Consider the following 24,727-nt stretch of genomic DNA (forward strand, 5'->3'; position numbering starts at 1 on the left):
CCGAGAACACGAAGACTTCTGCGTAAGTGGCACAAGACACAAAAGGATAAGGTTATAACGGGCTTCAGAAGTGGGCCCCACGTAACCTCCCTATAAATACCCCTCTCTCTCAAGTGAAGAGGGGGATCCAAAACATTGAGAGGAGAATAGGAGAGAGACGGAGAGATAGAGAAAGTGTAAGTGAAGTTCCTCCTGCTACGCAAGCTTATCTTGATCTCAAAGTCATTCGACTATTTCTGTAACCATCATACATATAATGAAAAACCCAAACCTGCAGACAGAGATCTGAGTGATGAATCATATAAGTTAATTGTTTCATCTATATTCATGCATTTATACTTTCCATGTTCGATTCGATATTTATAGTACATCATGTTCGTACGTTTTATACTTCATCCATTATTTATCTTATTATGCGAGTTAAGAACGATGATTGTAGTTGATGAGACGAGGAAGAGTATTAGGAATCTGAGTCAAGAATTCGATATAACCAATTCATCCCTTTCAGGTACAGCTTATTTACTATATTGTTACGACTCTGCGTGCATTATTTGTGAACATTCGGATGACAACGATGTTTGTGTTCACAAAAGTGAAGCACGTGGTTAGTGGACAGCTAAATTCCTCTTCTCTGAAACACGTTATGCCCTGTTACGCACTTTTGAGAGTGGGGCCTGTCGACATGATCAAAACATCTGGATGCGTGTAAAAGGTCCTCCATGTCGGACCAACTTGCGCTACTAACCTTTGTGTCACGAGACTCGTTATAAGGGTGTAGCCGTGTAGGTAATTTGTTTGGCATTTCATATTCCAGTACCGTTGTGAAAATCACTGAGTGATGATGTTGGTGATCTAAGTCCGAAAATCGTCTAACTCTAAAAAATATTATCAAACAAATTACAAGAAAAATGTGTTCACAGTCACATTTTTCTCCGATACAGATGAGATTTGAGCTCAAAATTTCCGATTAAATCAACTAGTAGACAGGGTTACAACACTGCACATGTAACCATGCAGAAAGCATGGTGTTTTTCCGGCGATCTTGTTGTTTGACGCAGAAAAATTTCATTTCAAAATTAAAGATTTCTGATTGATTGATTTTCATCATCACAATTGTCGGTTGGTTGTAAAATATTAGAACTGGACCCACTTAACACTGTCGTACCATCATTCATGCACTTCGTGTCCACCTGATAAAAGTCCCAAACGGAAATGCCACCGACAGTTCATTTTGGGTAATTCTAGAATCATGATGTAGCCCATGATGTTATTATTATATTATTTAATTAATTAATTACCAAATATTTTCTGTAATCAACATTAATTACGAAATTTAATGAGGTGCTGAATCTGAGGTAATTCTCTCATTAATTATGCATTCAAATTTGTGCAAAAATAAAATGAAAATAAGGAACAATAATGACCAAAATAATATTAATAATTCTATTTAATTCTTCAAAATAGAATAATTCATCAAACAATTTTACACCTTACAAACCCTACAAAACAAAACAAAATTTAATTCCATTTCTTTTCTTTTTTCACTATATTTATATTTTTCTTTGTTCCTTTACTCCACAAACAATAATAAAAAAAATACTAAAAAAAGAAAAATCATCAAACCACAAATTCTGCTCAATTTACAATCAAAAAACCCCCCCAAAAAAAAATGTAAAAATTAAGATCACGCTAATTATCATTAAAAATTAAAAAGTCCATTTCCAAATCTTAATCCTAAGATTAACCTTACATTGAGGTTTAGAAGAACCAGATAGAGTAGATGTAGTAGCAGTAGTAGTAGAATTCTTACCTTTAGTAGTAGTAGTAGTAATCACAGCATGAATCCCAATACAAGAAACTCTAATCCCAATTCTTGATGTCTTCATCCCACCAATTTTCACCTTCACTTTCGTCTCCATCTCAATCTCTAATGGCAACCCAGTCTTCTTCTTCGTATCAGATTTCAATTTAGTCACAGAACTTTCCTCAATACTGTCACCGTTGTTAGCAAGCGTTGCTTTTAAAACCGTGGTATTCTTAGTTCCATGAACATACGAAGGAAACGAACCAACACCAACGTTTACATCGTTAGATTTAACCGTTACAGAGATAGGATCGTAAGTGAACGTGATTCTCTTGTTCGGGTTACGAGATGAAATCGCAAGATCGAGTTTTGATGCGAGATGATTAGTTGAATCTTTCGAATTGGTCGTGACATTGAATTGTGAGATCCGGAGTGTTGTGAGAGTGAACGTAGGACGATGAGGGCGGTAAAGAACGTACATAACGCCTCCGGCCATGGCAGCCAGGAGTATAAGTGCTATGATTATCATTGTAGACCAAAGAAAACAACAGCAACATCTGCTACGGCTACGGCGCTTTGGTTGTGGACGGTATGCTGGACGTGATGCCCCGTATTGTTGCGATTTCGGTGCTGGGAACAGCGGTGTTGTGGTGGTGGTGGCGTTTCCGTTGACTGTTGGGTTCATGGTTGTTGGTTTTGAATTTGGGTATACTCTATCTGCATTCATATTTGGTAAGAGAGAGTGAAAATGGATTTCAGAAAGAGATAGTGAGAGGGAGATGTGAAGAAATGGAGATGTTAAAAGGCTGAGGGAATAAGGAGGAAGGTGGGAGCTTAGGGGAAGGAAAGAAAGCAACCTTCTACCCAAATGAGATGTTCCCACTTCTCCTTATTTTGGAATCTGTTTTATGTTTCTATCGCTACACCTTTTAAATTGATTGAGTTTGACACTCACAGTGTGGTTTGCTTAGATTTAACATAATCTTAACCCCCCATATTACCTAACCTAATGGGCTGATCCTAAATCTCAACCCTAACTCATTTCACCAACCCTTTTAAGTTTGTTATTTAGTCAAGGTCAAGGTACGCCAATAACACTTCTCTTGCAAAAATTTCTGCGGGAAATCTGAACCAATGGTTTTCTAGTCAAAGTCATTCTTACACCAATAACTTTTTGCCTGCAAAAATTCATGTGTGAAATCTGGACAATTGTACGTCGAAAAATCCCAAGTAAAATTACCACCCAGATCCGCTAGTATTTAGACAGTCTTTCTAGTATTTGGACATGTACCCAGAAAAATGGATCCCTCATTCTATTTTCTCTCTCTCTCTGTGTTTAGCTAAGGAAATAGGGCCAAATGACCCATCGTATTCACTATCTAAATTAACCTGGCTTGATTGGGGTATATTTAATGGGACAAAATCCAAGACATTTTGAAATAAAAGAACCCACCTCTTAACCTTGTATTTTCTAAATGACTAATATGCCCTTGTTTAATTAACATTAAAACAATCTGATTAGGTTAATTAATTCCGTTTAGTAGAATTAGATTAAAACTTATGAATTTAAGTTATGAAAAAAAAATTTTAATGAACTTTTGTGGGATGATTTTTAATGGATTTTTTTTTTTGAGAATATCTCTTGCAACGAAAATGAAGCACACAACCGAAACACTTCTAAAAAGGGGATTGCAAATCTGTTGTATGAAATCATACTCAAAAGCAAAGAAGAAATCCACACTTTCAGTTATGAAAGTATGAAAGGTCGGCAAGGTCGATTTATGAAGATCATGCCGACCATTTTAGGCCGGCAAGGTCTACGAATGAAGGCAATGCCGACTTATTATGGCCGGTAAGGTATACGAATGAAGAAGGTGTCGGCTGTAATATTTTTTGATACACAGGAGACTGTTATAAATGCGTATGTAGTCGGCATGGTATTGATTTATTACCTTGCCGGCTTTTTGTAGTCGGCATTTATTAACTTTCTTACCTCGTCGGCTAGAATTTAGCCGACACTGTAGTAATCTTATAACCTTGCCGACTTTGGTTATCCCAAAAAAAAACTGAATTCTAATAGATGGAATTCACTTTATTCATGCAATTTTGGTTACTACATTGATTGAAACATAAAATACAACTCCTTGTTGACGGAAAAACGAATGCACTTAGCATGTGCATCAAGCCTTTGAACCCCTATGCGACCATAGTGGACGAGTTATAGTCTCGTGAGGGTTTACATAGAGATCTACCCACAAAACCTATACAAAAACTTCTAAAGCCATCAATCTTCCTCCTCCGAAGACGATACAACATCCAAGTAGTCAGGGTTATCCTCCGGGATTCTTTCTGCCAAGAAGTGATAACTTGCATCGAACGCGAATGCTTTCCCCTTTTCCTCCAAGTAGCGCGCTTTCACGACTTCATGCTACAAAAATACAAAATCAAACTTACATTTGTTAGTGGTATTTCATTGGAAGATAAAAAAAACATGAGTTACGTAAAAAAACCACAAAATTACTTATAAATTGTGCAATGGAGAAGGTGAAGGGGCGAGTGTTAAAAATCCGAGGTTGGAGAGCTAAAAAAGAAAGTACCGCGTTTTCGATGACTAGGTGCCTCTCATGGACTTGTTGAACACTTCTTGCATTAGGATTCCCAAACTCTTGGCTAAATTTTTTGTGTACCCTAGCCCAAAAGGTTGTGGAATCCATCCTTTCGTAGGATTGACGTCTAAGTCATTTTTCCGCATACCAAGCTTTGGTGATTGCCAATTTTTCATTAGAATCAAATGAAGCCATTGTTATATGTAGAGAGCTATTGGGTGAGTTAGATGGAATGTATGATGATATGAGATTTGGTGAGTATATGCAAATAGTTGTGTGTTTTTTTGTGGAGATAAGTAATGTATTTATAGGATGGTGCCCAAATTTAGCCGTTATAGTGCATAAGTAAAAGTCAATCAATGCAATTGTACTTGCAAAAAATTTGAATTTTAAAAATGCCGGCACGGTTTGTTTTCCCCAGTATGCCGACTAATGCCGGTCGACAGGGTCTAAATTTTGTTACCATGCCGTCCTTATGATGATTTTAGGCATCAGGAGTCATCTTATTCTGTGTATCCGTCGGAACTGTATTTGGTCAATAGCATGCCGGCTACGATATGGCTGGCAGGGTATAAATTTTCTTACCATGCCGACCTTATGACTTTTAGGCATCAGGAGTTCATGCAATTTTATTTTCAACCGTCGGAATGGTATTTGGTCACTAGAGTGCCGACTATTAAGTGGTCGGCAGGGAACATAATTTTAACCATGCCGACTTTATGATGATTTTAGGCATCAGGATAAGGTATCTTCTGCAACACATAGCCGGTAAGGTCGATAATATAACACCCTTCCGGCTTATTAACAGCCGGCTAGGTTTTGATCTGGTTACCCTGCCGACCCTGGTATGCAAATAATTTCTGGTGTCAGGACCGGCAGTTTGACAGTTCAAAACCTTGCCGGCCCTGGTTTGGTCGGCACTGTAACTTAAAAAAAGCATGCCGTCATATGTATTGAAACTTTACATAGTTAAAAAAACCATTCATTCAACAACTAGAAATCCAACACTTGTTGTCGAAAATACGAAAACATGTCACATAAACCTTAAAAAAAACATTTGTCCAACCGTTAACCAGAAATAAACTAGAGACTGCATTCATTCACCACCACGACCACGGCTACGACCCCGACCCTTTTTAGGAACACCACCACTACTACTACCTTCACCACCACGACCACTACGAGCCCTCTTTTTATCAGCATTCATCTTGGCTTGTGCTTTCCTCCTGGCTTTTTCTTCCCTCTCTACTTCATCATCATCTTGCTTGAACAATTCATGGGCATCCTCATTGTCAATATTGCAAGCATAGTCAATGTGCTTGCTTTGATCTTCAATCGACAAAGGCTCTTCTCTGTCTTTCGCACAACACAACACCTTCACAAAGGTCTTCAACTGCTCCTTATAATTTCAATTAAACAACAAACAATTAATAGAATGATTCGATAATGTAAGCTTAAAACAGCAAGAGAAACTCTAAAATACTTACAAAGAACATAAGACTTGTTGCTGGGTCTTTCGATGCCATCTTCTTATTACGAGCCAAATCTTCAGCAGTCGGTTCCCTAATCACAATAGGACGAGCCCAACCCAAGTACCACGTCATGTATTTCTCACTAGCTTCATGACGGGTGGTCACCTCGTCCAAAAGACTCACATCGATTTTACGACCACGTCTATTATCCGAATGTTCTTGAGTTGGTGCTGAAGCGTAAGAGACGTTAATAGTTTTTTGGGACATGGTGCATTCAGCCCTGTTCACAGTAAAGAACGACTTTTCTTCATCGAAATGAGGTTCTTCTTGGACGTAACCCAATTTTCGCATTACCCGATGTGGATCGTACATTGAATATCCACCATAGCACAACATCAAGGGTCCATAGTATAATGCAACTTCATCTCTCCTTTGGATTAAACGTTGAGTTCTAGCATCTCGATACGGATCAAATATCACCTCCTCCGCAGTCAATTTGTCGATGACGATTCGGAGTTTGATAAGATTTTGCGGCATGTCCTTATCCTGACCACCCTTAAAACTGTACCTTTGCCCTCTTGGTTTATCAACCACAACATTCACATCCACTTTGATGTAGGAGTTTCCTTTGAACAAGGAAGGGAAGTGCTCATATATCCAAACCTATGCAAAAAAAAGGTTTAGTAAGAATCTTATCTTACGAGAATTTTTCAAATATAAATGATTTAGACAATAAAATTACCTGTAAGAGACATGTGTTTCCGTTAACTTGCGCAGTGAGTGCCCTAGAACACTTTGTCAACTCATTGTTCAAGAAGGCGACCACCGCAGTACCCCAAGAATACTCATGCATCTTATCTAAGGGATCTAATAGTTGCATATAACTGGCGTCGACCAAGTTTCCGGAACTGTCGGGGAAGATACATTTTCCCAGGACGTATAGCAAATAACCTGACGCGGTAGCATTGATTTGCACCGGGTTCACCCTTCCTTCCTTATCAAAGATTTTCTTAGTGTCAAATAATATGTCCCTCAACTTCTTCAAATTAACTTCTTGCTTAGACGACCATCCTTCTTCTCAAGTATAGACTCCGTCTCAATCTGATTCCAACCGAACAATTTCTGGCTCAATTTGTAAATATCCTTGAAAGAAAATCATCATCGAATCCCTCACTGACTGCTTTTCCCTCAACCTCGAGGCCTAGAATTTGATGAGCATCATCGGGAGTTATCGCCATCTCACCGAATAGGAATAACATTGTATCAGTCTCTCCGTAGAACCTCTCACGGAATGCAGATACAATAACTCTATCATGCTCAATATTCGAACTCTCCACCGCATGCCACAACCCGGAGTTCTTGACAATCACTTTCACCTACTCACATTCATCCTCAAGATTCCAAGTCTTAGTCACTGAACATGAAGCTTGGCGCCTCATGAGACGGACGACATGCTTGTGATCCTAAATACCAAAAAAACAAAATGAAAAGAAATACAAACACTTGACGCAAATTTAAGATAGATACACACTTGAATAAAAAACAAAGACGGATTGAGATTACTTACGATAGTATTATGGATCGTACATGCGCATGAGTCTTTGTATCCAAAAAGAACATTTCCACCATCTCTTGGGATCCTCCTTGGAAGCTCACCTTTTTCAGTGTAAGCATCAAGTGAGGGGGAGGCATGTGGGAATTAGCTGGTTTAGTGATCACCCTCTTCTTCTTTCCGGTTTCAGTTGAAGTTGAAGCTTCGGTTTGTTGAACAATAGCTAGAGTTTGTTCTCCATCTCCTCCTTCTTCTTCTTCTTCTTCTTCTTCTTCTTCCACTGCCTCTTCAACAATTTCATCTTCGATATCCTTATCTTTATCTCCATTACCATCATCATCATCATCATCATCATCACCTCCTCCAACATTAGGCATTTCTTGATCACCATCATCATCATCATTGTTACCTCCTCCAGCAGCCGAAGTTCTTTCATCAACATCATCATCATCATCATCATCGCCTCTTCTACCAGATGGAATTGATTGGTCTTCATTTGGAGTCTCGTCTGGATCATTGGTTCCGATGGTGGTTCGGAATCATTCGGTACACGGATCTTGAGCGTTCCCGGCACAACGTATGCCCCTCGATGTCTTGAAGTCAAGAGTTTTTCACCAACACGAGGAGGTCTTGAAGGAGGACTAAAAGCTTTCAGAGCTTTCTTCTTTTCCTTTTTCAATCTAAACAAGAACGATTAAGAAAAAAAAAAGTCGGCAGGGTCGAGATATATAACCAACCCGGCGGAACAATGGCCGGCAGGGTAGACTAAAACATATATGTCGGCTGAACTATAGCCGACAGGGTAGCATTCAAATAACCTGCCGACTTATAACAAATATGAACACAAGAGATACAAAAATTTTCCACATTACAGGTCGCCAAGGTCCATTACCCAAACATTGCCGGCTTACAAATATCTGGCATGGTTTTATCCAAATACCATTCCGGTTTTAAAATTCAAGGCATCAGGAACCAATGTTTTCAAAACAAGTTATAACATGCCGGCAGGGTAAAAAATTATAACATGTCGGCTTCATTAAACAAAAACTGCCGCCGGCAAGGTTGCAGGTTGAATAACTTTCCAACCTGTTAAAACAGTTACAGATATTCAACATCCGACAAGATATTCAACCTAAGAGCTTGCCGGCCAAACCCTAACGATGAAAATCCGGCAAGGTCGTCGAACAAACACCTTGCCGGCCAAATAACTGCAAATTCAAGCATTCGATTTTTCTGACCTAATATGACATGCAAACATTAAATTGAAGTACTGGAGTGAGTTTAAGTAGGCCCTTACTTTCTTAATCGCACAATTTCTTCATTTTGAGCGGGTTCAATTTCTTCTTCCGCAACCATTTTTTTCTTCACTTTTTGTTGAACTAGTTTTGTAATTTCGGGGTTGTATTGATTGGGTTTTCTATTAGCGTCTTTCTTACGACTTGCCCTAGGTCTTGGCGGATCCATTGATGAAGATTAATCGGAGTTTTCGAATCGACGATTACGACGAATTAATCGACGAGTTTTGATGGTGGTTGTGGAGGAAAAGAAGAAGAAAAGAAGAATATGAAAAGAAAAAACAAAAACTGATTTAGGGTATTAGGATTATAAAGGATAAAGGTAGTTTTGTAACTTACCCATTAGGACTCCCCCTAAAACCCTTAAAAAGAATCCCTTAAAATTGGAAATACCCCAATCAAACCAGGTAAATTAAACCGTGTCGACAAAAATGAAGCTATGAGATAGTATTGGTGTAAATGATACGACCAATCTAATTTCTTGATTGGTTTTTGAATTATGCGCATTTGCAAAATTAAAGCACATAATTTTAGATTTTTCTTTCGGTAGATTTGAAATAATAATAGTTAATACAGAAAAAGTTCAATTCATTGGACCCTGAGGTAAAGGTGAAAAGAGTGCTTTTCCTTTTAAAACTGTAGCACTGATCAAAGAATAGCAAAAGATACGGATAGTGGCATAATGTGATAATCGTGTGAGATCTTAAATCACCATCTTGCGAGTGTTTCACAGAGTCAGTCTCTGGTTTCAGCGATACGTATTTTCAACCATTCATTTCTTTCTAACTCAACTTCCTGAATTTTAGGAGCCTGCCATATATAAGGCACTCACCCTACCATGACTATTGGCAATGTCCTTGGTTCTTTTATCGAGAGGGTTGACTTGACAGTAGCATCCTACAGGGTTGCTTCCTAACCCAATTGATTGAACCTAGACCTAGTAGTAGATAGACAAAATTGGATACGTACACCACATGAGAAAGTTTCAGAAGCAAAGGTAGTAGATATTTTCACATATGGGCCATTTGCATTCGGTTTCCTTATTAGCTGGGGTTCCTTCTTTTCTTAAACAAATGTTTCCTTTTCTCATTCTTTTTGTTTTTTTTTGTAACCACTACGACGGTAGCCATGTTATGTCATACTCATTCATACTGGTAGATGATGAATCAAGGATGTTTTCTTCCTAGTTTATGCATTTTCACATTAATAATGCTCTCATTATATGCCAGATATTCTGTTTTATTTTGGAAATAAAAAAGCAATTATGGTTGAACATGCCAAGTATATCTCCACTTTATTAAAATCCATACATATTTAGGATTTCATCATCTAGAGCTTACTGTATTAAAGCTCGACTTTAACGATGAGCAGTGACATTCTTCAAAATTGTTAGTTCCGGTACAAGTCTAAAATCCGTGTGTTTTTGATGGAGTCGTAAAATTGAAGTCCATGTTTGCTGTGTATCTAATAGAACTGTAAAATTGTTATGTAAAAAAAAAATTCCAAAATATTTTCTCAATGACTTTTGAGACCCCACCCCCAAAATAAGGCTTATGGCTTTAGGCAGTTTTTTGGATTCATACAAAAAATAGAACAAACCCAATTTTTCTAAGAAACTAATTTTGTTTAAGATTCAATGAGAAATTCTATGTCTGTAAAACTGAAATAGAGGTCATTTATGTCATCTGATTGCCCGGTAGTAAAGAGACAGTACTAGTTGTGAACCTCGGACGATATGATGTGCGGCCGTTCTTGAGGATCTTGAAAGCAACCCAAGATTTGAACTACTTGTTGTACCTAGGATTGGTTCTGCATTGTACCTATCTAATGCTTCTCGTCCGAAACTTACATTTCTGGTTTCTTCTTCGTTACAATTTCGGTTACAATCTCTGGTAAGGGGCAAATCATCGACAGTCTTTCAGATCACCTAACCTGTTAGTTGCAAATTTGTTTTATTATAAGAAGTGTATATTTACGAACTTGGTAATGAGACAATAAAAAAAAGGAAAATAAATTTTATGAAGTTTTGAGTTCATGGGGAAGGAAAGTTTGGCAGTCTTGATTAAAATGGTAAATACTAACTACATAAGAGTGAGCGAGGGAGGGAGATTACCTTGGTGTTCTAGTACTTCTGTACATAAGCATGATGCTGAGCAAAACAGGAATTATGACCAAACATAGATGCTCCAAGGAGTGTCCACTGATGATGTAATGGTCTAAACCATAAATTTTCATGTCAGCAAAAGCTTCGAATTTTGCAAGCAGGTAAACCCCTGTGAACACATCCAGAATATTTACAAATGGGTTTACACAGTAATTTAAAAAATTCATATCGTCTTATACCAAATTCATGAATACTCTTTGCCATGGTTACTTAAGGTCCTTCATCCAGTGCATTCATCAATGTAAACATTGTTTGCGCTCATGAATACTTATGGCCTTATCTTCTTTCTTTGCATGATGTACAGAGCACCTTGTCTGTTGTATCTATAAATTGGTTTCTTGTTCAACTCAATAAGACTTACTGACAGTGACAGAGGGTTGATTACATGAGTCGGGAGATATTATTAACGGATAGAGGCATTAACAGGAGATGGGTGTAATAATGTCACTTAAGTTTGACTAAGCAATAAAGAAAGCACAAGGAAAATATTGTAATGGCAGATACACACATTCAAGAATTATTACATGGTTGAAGAATAATTGGTACTTAACTAAGGTAGTTAATTTGTTCACAGTTTGCAGTCTACACTGATACTAGGTGATTTGCTCAAAAGCATTTGTCATCTATGTGATCTGATTCCTATGGGCTTTCAGTGTTTTCCTTATATGGATAGGTATACTTTGAATAATTCCTTAGTCAGAAACCTATTACATAAGAAAAAATCATAATAATTGTTACTACCGATTTTCTAGTAGTCACAACCAATGAGGTCACCAAAAAGTAACTAAGAGACAGGGGTAAAAAGAGCAATGGAGAGATCGAGATCTACGTGGTTCGGCATGCCAAGGCCCGCTTTCAGGGGTTAGTGTTTCATTATTGTAGTTTCTATGACAACGGATTTATAACTTCATGAAAGACAAGAATTTCAGATAGAGAGATCGAGAGAACCGCTTAGTCTGTAAGCTGCCCAAACAAACTTGTTTCAGAACCTAAATCCAATTCGTTTATATAGAGTAAATGAGTACAAATAAGGTATATTAATACCTTTCACGGGATTTACGTGAAGAGTATAAATGTGACTTACTTTGTATATCTCCTCTATAGTTGGCATAAACCAATGCATCATCCTATGAAAAATATAAGAGAAAAATATTGGTTTTAGTTCTATCTCTTTTTTTTACTGGATATATCACTCTGGGATCTACTCTAGAAACAATGAGAAGTTATCCATTCAACGTCAAACTCCCGGTAGCACATCCCTCACAAGGACCAAGAAACTTGAGACACGACTACTCTGACAATATACTAATCAATCATTGACTGATTCACATCTCAACTGGAATCACCTCTCTTTTACATAATTCAAGAGCTCGAACAGATTGACAAACTTAAAAACATAACACAACCTAGACCGATACAAAAAGAGCAATTTAGCCGCTATCTGTGTTTCCACCAGGAAATTGACTTAGCTCTCCAGTAAATTCAATTTATGGATAGACTATCTAAAGATAACTAATTCCGTTACCAAGATGATAACTAAATGACTGCAGTAACTGCACTATAATGGTTCAATTTAAACAATGCCAACTTCCTTCGTCAGATTAGCTATGGGAATTTATATAAAAAACCTCTAATTTCATTTATACTTGTTTATCACCTAAAACCTGAAACGGATCAAAAGATACTAGAACCATCCCACAAGTTTCAGATGCCATTTATAGCTTATCTTTCCAAATTTATTCTACGGCAGTAAAAGTATGAAATGAAGAGGTTTAAAAGCTCTAACCTGCCGCCCAAAACCAGTATATTGAATGTGTATACTTGGGTGGGAACATAAACGCCAATCCAGGTATCACTATGGGCGGAATCAGTTGGAACATCATACACAATCTAAGATCATCAAAACTCCTGCAAACAGCTAGCATAGCAAAAAAAAGAAGTGTACGTTAAATACTCCTCCACGTTCCAAACAATTATATCATAATTAAACTGAACGAATACAAAAGCAACAACAATGCAGGAACAACTACAAACCTTTCATAGGCAATACTAACAAGAGCAAGCATAAGAACCAAACACAAACACATTACCCCAATCCGCTCTCCTACTCTCTCAATAACAAAAATGGAGAGCAATGAAGCATAAACAACCATCATCTGCATAGCAAAACATAACCAACAATGAATGTTAACACACACACACACACACGACAAAATAGAAAAATAAAACTACTAAAACTAGATAAACACAATAAAGAAATTCATACCGGAAGCCTATCAAAAACAACTCTGTTATCATCAGGCTTCAAATGATAATAAGCAGACCCAAATGCAATTCCAACAATTCCAGCATAGAAAAATGCCCAACCCCAAAGTTCTCCTCTTAAACTACAACAAACCCAAAAAACATACCCAATTAACAAGATTTCACATAAAGATCCTTAAACAGTACAAAAATCAATCAAAATTCAAAAAGGGCACACACCTGATAACAAATATGCTTCCTTGGAGACAAATGACAAAACCAAGAACACCCACAATCAAAAATGGGAAATTTGTGATTACATTTAATGTATTTGGAACTCCTGAACCAAAACCAATGAGCCAGAATTAGAATTAAACAAAAATTTCCCATGAACTAGCTTTAAGGGTAAAATGCATTAGATTGGAAAATGATGAATACCTAGAAAATTGCGCATGTCTGAAAAACGATGGTAATTAGGAGAAGGAGGAATTTTTGGTGCTAATAACATTAATATGATAAAACAAAAGAAACCCATAATGCAATTACGAACTTTCTTCGGCTTAGTTAACAATGGTTGTATCCCCATTATTATTCTCTTTGTATTCATCTCACTGTGTGGGTATGCTGAAATACTTCAGTCTATTTCACTTAGATTAAGATATGAACCATGAAATTTTTGTTGAATCAAGTTGTTTTCTGGGTAGAACCCAGATTTTGAGTTTGTAGGTCTCTCTTCTGATGTTTCTAATTTTTGAGTTTTTATTTGGTGAACTGTAAAAACGATGTTTTGTTGAGTTCCAAAAATTTGCATTTCGGTATTGAACCGGTGGAGCTAATCGTTGAACCAGGGCCGACTCACTTGGATTTATCTTTTGTGGGCTGAATCATTCGGTAATTCTTTATGGGCTAAGTTAGGATTTTTGTACTTTTTGCTAAATGAGTAGGGTCCGTGTAGAGAAGAGCCTTTTCGTGTTACGATAAGAATGAACCCTGATTTTGGGCATACCTGAATATTTCTAGGCATACAAAACAATAGTCCCATCTTGGGTGATCTTATAAGGGGTATCTTATGGGTAGTTCAATTACCTATATACCCTTAATACAAAAATCTAAAATCAGTTTTCTAAAAAATCAAAATCAGTTTCCCTTACCATCTCTTCTTTTTCCTCCTCCTCTAGCCGAACTCTTCCCCCTCCTGCGAAAAAAATTCATCATCGTGATTAATTGTCGATTCGTAAAAATATGATCGTCGATTAAACTCAACCACATAATGACTCGTACAAAGAAAAGCATGGACTAGGCAAAGAAAATCGTCTTCTAATCCATCAATTGAAGAAGAAGAACCAATTGAAGATGAAGGTGTAGAAACTGAAAATCAACCACCAATTGAACCAACTGCATCTCCAACTTCGGAAATGAGGATAAGAAAGCAAGTTTTACAAACTCAATCTCCTATTTGTTGTTTTTCATCGATTAAATGACGGTTACAATGTCGGGTTCGGCTCAAAATTGAGTTGCGTTTTTAGCCGAACTGTTCTTCACAAAAGCTTCATGTAAGTGTATATGAACAGTTCGGCATGAAATTTCAAGCCGAACGTAGTCACATATAGAGATGCATAGGGGTTCGGCGTATTCGATAATCATAATATGTGCCGAACCTAGCACATTTACGAGGTTCGGCTATTACGATATTCTCAATATGTGCCGAACCAATAACAATATTTTAACCCAAAAAATAACTAATTGATGTTCGGCTCATACGATTTTCGAAATATAAGGCGAACCAGTAATTATTTTTTTTCCGAGCTATTCAGGATGTTGTTCGGCTTACTATGAAACTTTCATATAAGCCGAACTAGTGTCTAGCAAAAGGGTTGGAATTGAAAATTATAGGTTCGGCGCATGCAGTAAACAGATTCAGTGAGCCGAACCGTTCATCAATTGGTAGATTCGGCTCATAAATGTGAGCCGAACCTCAACCTGTTTCGCCGAACCATGATCCAAAAAATCATCTAAACAACCTTTATAATTCTGAAAATTATCTTAATCACTAAACAAAATATTTAATCACTAATCAATATTACTAACACTAATATGTAAATGGCAAATTTGCCATTAAAAAAAATTTGGGTTAAGGGGTAATCTGATTTTGCTATTTCACAACCTTTTTTGTCTTTATGCAGTATGCCTAGTAAAATTTCAGTATGCCCAAAATCAGGGTTCATAAGAATAAGCACCATACTCACACAATAATGGCTTCTGATTTTGTAGGAACTTGCAAGGAGACATTCAGGACACGGTGGAGAACATGGAAGCTCGCGAGAAACTGAAAAGGAAATGCATCACATATTTGTCTAATTTGAAGTTGAAGACATGGCCACAATAAAAATAAATAAAATAAAGCTCTTTATCACGATGTTGTTCCAGAAAGATTCTCTCAATCATATAATGCTAGTTACCTAAGTGGTGAAACAAACATAAATCATCGGAAGTTTTCATAGTCAACCAATTCTGAGAGTAAACGTAAGGACAACAAACTCAAAGAGCCACAAACGTGACGGAAAAATGATTACAACTGAAAAACTGATACGGCACAGCGGAAACGATTTGGAAATAATCGACACGCGGAGAATTCATTTTGATAAACAAGACCCAATAATGATAAACAACTCAAATCCAGGAGCAAAGCGATTATAAACGATCAAGACGATCAATCTCTCAAAAAGAAATAAACATAGTTTTCAACCAAATAGTGTTTTCATTAAACGAGTTAATCCAAGCTGTTTTACAAAGATGATGAATTAGGCTATTTATAGCCTCAACATAAATCCTAGGAATCTAGAACATTCCTAACTATCCTAACAGAATATATTATTCTCATTAAAGCAATATAAATCAAATAAATCCTAATAAATAAAATACTTAAATTAAGATATATCCAAGATATTGACAATATCTTGAAATATATGCGAACTCCAAATATAAGCCCCGTATCAGGCTCTTCTACTGCGATGAAACTCGTCTCGAATTTATACTGGAAATGGCAAGTCGACGAAAGAACTTTGACACTCCCACTTGTGGTACAACTTGATTTGGAATTATGCATTGGAATCACTAACCTTTCGCAAGACAGACCTTGCTTCAAAATCTTTTTCATATGCTTGCACCATGTTAAAATTTGGCCTTGCTTTAGCCTACTGCTATCAATGAGAAACTTCCATGAACAATTTCATGTGAAGTCATGACGGCATCCAACTGAAGTAGGTGTACATAACTTAGCAAAAGGATCTTCATAGGAGCTTTTGGGAACTACCACCTCAATTGTATCCATTTTCGAGAATTTATTATTAAGCATCGGATGGTCTTCCTTGACTTGATTAGTCCAAGCATCATCCATTGTCAATGGCTGCTCGGTCGGAGCTAACACACCACGTTGGAGAAAAACATGGATCCCACGTGAACTTGGAAGTGGAACCAATTTGGAGTCTGCGCATACACCAATTTGTAACATTGGGTCAAAGGCAGTTTCATTTTGCTCAATTAATTGTTCTGGAAAATTTTCCCTGTCTGTCTTAAAACTGTTAGTCTTCACATTTTCCATTTCTTTCTTGGGCTTAGGACGTGGTATTAGAATTACTTTTGCCTTTCCCCACATAAACTCATATAAATCTTCCTTATTTCTATGAATTGCCCCAACATCAACCAACCATATTTCACCCAATACGATATCACAAACTTCCGTGTCAACTATTTCACAAAATATCACATCGGAGTATGCCTTACCGATTGATAACGGAATTCTGCAAACGCCGATGCAGATAATGGATCCCCTGTCGACACACTCAATGTGATCTGGATGAGGATAACAATCCATTTCTAGTCCTGAGGCTTCTACCATTCTTCTCGAAACCAAGTTGTAAATGCAACCATCATCGACTATAAAACGGCAGACACTCCCGACAACAAATCCAGAAAATTTAGGCAAATGTGTATTATAACAATTCACCATATCGCAAACTCCAACTGGCATTGGAGTTAAATATATTGACTGGAGACGGGACCTAGTGAATGCTCCAAAACAAAGATAAAGATACAAGGTATCGCTGCTACGTCGGCCAATCTAACAAGGGTTCCCTACTGAACTCGCAAATGATAATAGGATAGGGACAAAATTAACTTGATATGCAAGATGAAAAGAAATTTAATGATCTGGGCTTCACAAAACAGTAGCTTTCAACTTGATGACACTAATCAAATCTTAGGGTTTTCTTTCGCTTACAAATATTGAAAACTAGGTATGCGGGATAAGCAAACAGATATACTTTTAAGCAGCAAGGCGATGGAACCAAACACTTACCAGATCGTGACTAGAGATCATATGACCACGCGATCTTCAACTATCTCCTTTTTTTTTTTTTTTTTTTTTTTTTACCTAGAATACACAGGACTCCTCAACTGATTCTTTTAGATAAAACTCACAGATGAACATTACATGAAAAGCCTACTCTGATACCACCTGATAAGCCACAGCGGAAACTATTTAGAAATAATCGACACGCGGAAAATCCACTCTGGTAAACAGGACCCAATAATGATAAACAACTCCGATCCAAGAAAAAAGCGGTTATAAACGATCAAGACGATCGATCTCTCAAAGAGAAATAAACATAGTTTTTAACCAAATGGTATTTTGGTTAAACGAGCTAATCCAAGCTGTTTTACAAAAATGATGAATTAGGCTATTTATAGCCTCAACATAAATCCTAAGAATCTAGAACATTCCTAACTATCCTAACATAATATATTATTCTCATTAAAATAATATAAATCAAATAAATCCTAATAAATAAAATACTTAAATTAAGATATATCCAAGATATTAACCATATCCTGAAATATATGCGAACTCCAAATATACGTCACGTATCAAAAACGAGTTTGACGATAAAATAAAAGGCACAGACCCCTTGTTCCACAACTTTCCAGGATGCCTGTTCATTTCATACAAACAAATCTTGGACGTTTGATCATCAAAATGGTACCCAACCACGTTAACAACTCCAAACAAACGTAATGATAATATTGTAGTTGCTACCATCGTATAATTTTATTTGTCTCCATTTTGATTGAAATCCATATTTTGCAAATTAGCGTTGATTTGTTTGCCACTAACAACTTGGAAAGCACCGTTCTTTTGATTGGAATGTATTAGGAAAGTTATATATGGGCTCGAGACTGTTGGGTTGAGACCCATCTTCACAGTCTCCAGATTGAGACCCATCTTCACAGTCCAATGCTTAAACTGTTATGGACAGTCCATTGTAAGGTCGAACTCTAGGGTCTAAAACTAGGGTTGTGTATCTTGTATAAGAGGCAGATTGAATGAATGAAAGAGGGACGAACTATTTTGATATATGTGTTTTACAAAATATAACATGGCATCAAGAGCCAGAGTTGATTAACACGAATAAGAAAACCCTAGAACAGTAAACATGGCGGATGATACAGAATCATCTAAAAGAGGAAAAGAGGTAGAAAACAATATGCAAAAGAAGAAACCAGAATATCATCTGGGATCAAGTGATGGACCAGGGATTATCATCACACCTATTGTATTAAAGGGATCAAACTATGATGAATGGGCTAGAGCAGTGAGAAGATCATTGATAGCCAAACGGAAATTTGGTTTTGTTGATGGAACCGTCAAAGAACCAACAGAACCTGAGGAGTTAGAGGAGTGGATTGCAGTGCATTCAATGCTGGTTTCTTGGATCAGCAATACATTGGAGACAAATATTAGATCAAGTTTAGGGGATTATGATGATGCGAGCATGTTATGGACGCACTTGAAGAGGAGATTTTGTGTTGTAAGTGGAACTCGGATCTGCCAGTTGAAAGATGCCTTAAGCGAATGCAAACAGAAGAAGACTGAGGAGGTTGCAGTGTACTATGGGAGATTGAACAAGATATGGGATGAGATGGTGACGTACATGAAGATACCAAAGTGTAGTTGTGGCCTGTGCACGTGTAACATTGCAACACAGGTTAGTACATTGAGAGAAGAAGATTTCTTACACTAATTTTTGATTGGTTTGGATACCATGTATAGCTCCCTGCGTGAACAATTACTGGCAAGAGAACCACTGCCATCTATAGATGTGGCTTATCAAGCTGTGGTTAATTCGGAACGTCTAAAATTGGGGGAAGGAGTTGTGGCGTCTCAGACACAGGACAATGTTATGGCGTTCAAGGTTCGGTCAGACCAGCGTCCATACAATAATATGTATGATCCTAACAAATTTTGCAAGCATTGTAGCCGAGAAGGGCACTCACAGGAAGGGTGTTTTCAGCTGATTGGATACCCGGAATGGTGGGGTGACAGACAAAGAGGTGGAAGAGGATATGGTCGAGGAGGCCGAACTGGTGGTAGAGCTGGTGGTAGAGGACGTGCTGGTGCCGGGTTTGTGAACAGCAGAGGAGGTAGAGGACAAGACAATATACGTGCGCATAATTTGAACATCTCGGCAGCAACAACATCATCTCATCCTGCCACTGGATATTCAGGAGATGCATCAGGACTGACAGGCGTGACTGCAAGTCAAGTTCAGCAGGTTCTTGAATATTTAAATTCAAGAAAAATCAGTTCCCAGCTCCAAGGTAAGACAAATCAAACATCCTGGATTATAGACACAAGAGCTACAAATCATGTCACGTGTAAAAGAGATGATATGATAAATGTGAAAGATATTAGAGCATGTTCGGTGGGACTGCCGGACGGAAAATATGCTCACTCTGAGAAAATAGGAACAATTATTCTTCCTGGTGGTTTGAGATTGGACAATGTGCTTTATGTGCCACAGATAACTTGTAACTTGATTTCTGTTACACAACTCATTGATGAGGTAGTATGTAATGTTCAATGTACTAACAATTTATGTCTTATACAGGACCGGTTGACGAGGAAGGTGATTGGAGTGGGTGAGCGACGAGGTGGACTATATATGTTCTGTGGTGTGCCTCCAGTTAAAGTGCTTACGGTGAATGAGGATACGTATGAGCTGTGGCATCAGCAATTGGGACATCCATCAGAGAAAGTGTTACAACGGTTACCAGGTCTGGGTAGATTATTGAAGAAAAATAATGATGCGTGTGATATTTGTCCACGTGCAAAACATCGTAGAAGTAGTTTTGCTAGTAGTTTGAGCAAATCCAGTTGTAGTTTTTATTTGGTTCATATAGATTTGTGGGGTCCTTATAAGACGTGCTCGTCGTCTGGAGCACAATATTTTCTGACAATAGTAGATGATTTTTCAAGAGGTGTGTGGATTTATTTAATTCAAAGCAAAACTGAGGTTGCAACGATATTTCTTAACTTTATTGCGCTTGTGAAACGTCAATTTGGTAAAGAAATCAAAATTGTTAGAAGTGATAATGGAACTGAATTTAATGCATTGCGTGGCTATTTTAAAACTAATGGAATAGTTTTTGAGACATCCTGTGTAGGAACACCTCAACAAAATGGAAGAGTTGAGAGAAAACATCAGCACATAATGAATGTGGCAAGAGCTTTGAGGTTTCAAGCAAATTTACCGATCAGATTTTGGGGAGAATGTGCCTTGACAGCAGCGTATTTGATTAATCGAACGCCTACACCGGTTCTAAATAACAAAACTCCATATGAAGTTATATTTTGGAAACCGACACCATATAGTCAGTTGAAAGTATTTGGTTGCTTGTGTTATGCACATGATCAAAGTAGTAAAGGGGATAAGTTTGCAAGTCGAGGAAGAAGGTGCGTCTTTCTGGGTTATCCTTTTGGGAAGAAGGCATGGCAAGTATATGACTTAGACAAAAGACAATTTTTAGTTTCAAGGGATGTAGAGTTTCATGAACATCAGTTTCCTTACATATCTAGGGTACCTGATCAGTCAACTGAGATAGTTCAGGCTAATAATGACGTGTTTTGGAGTGATGATGAAGAAATAGTGCAGCAAGAGAACCCAGAAGATATTACTGAGAACCCAACTTACATTACTGAGGACCCGGAAGACAGTACTGCGAACCCAGAATATGTTACTGGGAACCAGGAAGGTATTACTGCGAACCCAGAAAACATTACTGAGAACCCGGAAGACATTACTGAGAACCTGGACGATGATACTGAGAACCCAGAATATATTACTGAGAACCCTGTGGTCTCGAAAGAAGTGAAGGAAGCTAGTATGGGTAAAGGAAGGAGACAGAAGATTCCGTCTAGTCGGCTCAAAGGTTTTGTAACGCACACTGTACGACAAAATAGTCCATCCCATGCTCACTCTCCACAATCATCATCCTCAGGTACGCCGTATCCTTTGACGTATTATGTTAGTTGTGATAAATTCTCTACAGTTCATAAAAAGTTTCTTGCAGCAATTACTGCTGGGTCTGCGCCTAAAAATTTCAAAGAATCCATGAAGCATCCAGGATGGCTTAAGGCAATGGCAGAAGAAATACGATCTTTGGAAGAACAAGGAACATGGGAATTAGAAGAATTACCGCCGGGAAAGAAAGCTCTTGGTAGTAAATGGATTTACACAGAGAAGTATGATGAGAATGGACAGTTGGTGCGGCTCAAAGCTAGACTGGTGATCTTTGGGAATCATCAAGTATAAGGGTTGGATTACAATGAGACATTTGCACCAGTGGCGAAAATGACGACAGTGCGAACTTTCCTAGCTGTGGCAGCAATTAAGAATTGGGAAGTGCATCAGATGGATGTACATAATGCATTTCTTCATGGAGACTTGGAAGAAGAAGTGTATATGAAAATACCACCTGGATTTTCTCAAGGTAAGTCTAATATGGTGTGTAGAATGAAAAAATCTTTATATGGTTTAAAGCAGGCTCCTCGATGTTGGTTTGCAAAATTGTCTGCAGCTTTGAAGAATTATGGGTTTCGGCAATCATATTCCGATTATTCTCTTTTTACCATGACTAAGGGAAAAACCCAACTTAATGTTTTGGTATATGTGGATGATTTGATTGTTGCGGGTAATGATTTAGTTGCGCTTGATCAATTCAAACTTTACTTGTGACAATGTTTCAAGATGAAAGATTTGGGAAAGTTGAAGTATTTTCTGGGTTTGGAGGTGGCACGAAGTGCACAAGGTTTTTATATGTGTCAACGCAAATATGCGTTGGATATCATCATGGAAGCAGGTTTATTAGGTGCAAAACCTGCAGAATTTCCAATGGAAACTAATCATCGTCTTTCTTTGGACAAAGGAGATTTGTTCACGGATGTGGAAAAATATCGAAGACTGATTGGGCGTTTAATCTATTTGTCCGTGACTAGGCCAGACCTAGCATATTCTGTTCATATTTTGTCTCAATTCATGCAACTGTCGAGAATAGCACATTGGGAAGCGGCTCTTCGTGTGGTTCGATATTTGAAGAAGAATCCTGGGCAGGGAATTCTGTTGCGCTCTGATAGTGGTCTTAATTTGAAAGGATGGTGTGACTCAGATTGGGCTGGTTGTCCCTTAACTAGACGCTCGTTGACGGGTTGGTTTGTTCTTCTTGGGTATTCTCCAATATCCTGGAAAACTAAGAAGCAACATACTGTTTCTCGTTCGTCAGCTGAAGCGGAATATAGATCTATGGCGGCGGCGACGTGTGAATTAAAATGGTTGAAAAAATTACTGGGTGATTTTGGAGTTCATCATCCACATGGAATGCGACTTCTCTGTGATAGTCAATCGGCTTTGTATATTGCTCAGAATCCAGTTTTTTATGAACGAACAAAGCATATTGAAGTTGATTGTCATCTGGTTAGAGATGCTATCATGCAGAAGCTTATTACTCCTTCTTACACTCCTACAACAGTGCAATTGGCGGATATTTTTACTAAATCTTTAGGGAAAGCTCAGTTTCAGTTTCTTATTTCCAAGATGGGCATGTGTGATCTCCATGCTCCGTCTTGAGGGAGGGTATTAGGAAAGTTATATATGGGCTCGAGACTGTTGGATTGAGACCCATCTTCACAGTCTCCAGATTGAGACCCATCTTCACAGTCTCCAGATTGAGACCCATCTTCACAGTCCAATGCTTAAACTGTTATGGACAGTCCATTGTAAGGTCGAACTCTAGGGTCTAAAACTAGGGTTGTGTATCTTGTATAAGAGGCAGATTGAATGAATGAAAGAGGGACGAACTATTTTGATATATGTGTTTTACAAAATCTAACAGAATGTATATTTTCCAAGTCAGTTGAACCATCTTGCCTCATGTTTATCAACTGTAGCTCTAAGTCTTCCGAAAATGCAATATCTGCATGACATATCCAGGCGATATTAGTAAACAAAAAGTCTTAAAAGACAAGTACGCGTATGTTAAGTAGCAATTCTAAAAAAAAAAAGGTAGTATACGTACTAGTAAGAGACGTCATAATCAGTACGAAACTGATGAGGATTCTAGCCATGACGATATTGAAATATCGTAAAACAAGATAAATACTTCGAAATTCAACCTGAAATTTGAATGATGCGAGTTCTGTTGAACTCTTTGTACTACTTATAGGACCAATGACACCTCTTCTCACGAAGCTACGCAGTGCACACTATAATATTCACCAAAATAAACTAATTTAAAATGTGCACTTTTGCTATTAGTGGTTCGCAGGGACGAAACCAAGAATCTATGTCTGGCTAGGTTAAAAAATGTTTTTTTACGAATACTGGACTCAACTGTAAGATTGACAACCGAGGAAAAAATATGTGAAGTGAGCCAAAAGCGACGCGTTACCTTTTTGTTTTTTACTTTAATCAAGTATCAGGTTTTAGCTTGAGAGTTGTTTGTATGGTACAATTACTCCTACCTCAAACACGAGTTTAGTAGTGATTTTGCTGAAGATCGATCCGCTGTTTATCCTCCAATTGGATTGAGTAATTGGGGGGAGAGTACCTGCAAAAAATCCTCCGATGCTTAAGTTAGTAAGAGATTTTTCACAGAATTTTTAGTGGGGAAGATTGCATACCTCTTGGGGTTGTGAACCCCTGTATTTATATGGGGCGAGTTTCAGTTTTACTCAAGTGAAACGTCTCCCATGCCCTGCTTGCCTCCTGACATAAATTGCTTTTATTCTCCCTGCATGCCTCCCCGATCCTAAATCATATTGATTTTCCTCTTCATGCCTCCTGGCATATTCCAGGTCATATTATGAAACCTTCTATAATCACCCCTGGGTTATGGAACTAGCCAAGCAATAGTGGGGCTAAGAGACCAAGACCACTAAATAGTGTAAGATGCCAAGCTCAACTAGGGAATCTTTGCTCAAGCCCACAGAGGGGCGTACAAATCTGCAAAGCTAACAGCATGGGGCGGAATTATTCAAGGACCATGGAATTAAACTACACCGTGCTACACCGAATCAAATTTACGGTATTAAGCTGCATCGTGCTACACCGAATCAGATATACGATATTAAGTTGCATCGTGCTACACCGAATCAGATCTACGATATTAAGTTGCATCGCACTACACCGAATCAGAATGAACTCGCCGGCCGGGTCTTGCCGCCGGCTATCTGCTGCTGTCGTTGTCGCCGGAGAAG

The 24,727-nt window shown here is 37.9% G+C and overlaps 2 protein-coding genes across 2 annotated transcripts; both read right to left on the reverse strand.

The window, feature by feature from the left end:
• Positions 1-1,415: 1,415 nt before the first annotated feature.
• Positions 1,416-2,718, reverse strand: LOC113319106 (NDR1/HIN1-like protein 13). Its single transcript, XM_026567388.1, has one exon. The coding sequence runs from the start codon at positions 2,529-2,531 to the stop codon at positions 1,707-1,709; it is 825 nt and encodes a 274-aa protein (XP_026423173.1). The 5' UTR covers positions 2,532-2,718; the 3' UTR covers positions 1,416-1,706.
• A 7,451-nt stretch (positions 2,719-10,169) lies between these two features.
• LOC113319408 lies at positions 10,170-13,876 on the reverse strand. The gene is made up of 7 exons (XM_026567664.1): positions 13,576-13,876; positions 13,378-13,477; positions 13,160-13,280; positions 12,928-13,049; positions 12,680-12,801; positions 10,843-11,002; positions 10,170-10,661 (listed from the first exon to the last, which is right to left on the reverse strand). Exons 1-7 carry the CDS (start codon positions 13,742-13,744, stop codon positions 10,634-10,636), a joined length of 822 nt encoding a protein of 273 aa, XP_026423449.1. The 5' UTR covers positions 13,745-13,876; the 3' UTR covers positions 10,170-10,633.
• Between the last annotated feature and the right edge of the window lie 10,851 nt (positions 13,877-24,727).

Source organism: Papaver somniferum, chromosome 10 (assembly GCF_003573695.1).
Source record: "Papaver somniferum cultivar HN1 chromosome 10, ASM357369v1, whole genome shotgun sequence".
NCBI classification, from domain to species: domain Eukaryota; kingdom Viridiplantae; phylum Streptophyta; class Magnoliopsida; order Ranunculales; family Papaveraceae; genus Papaver; species Papaver somniferum.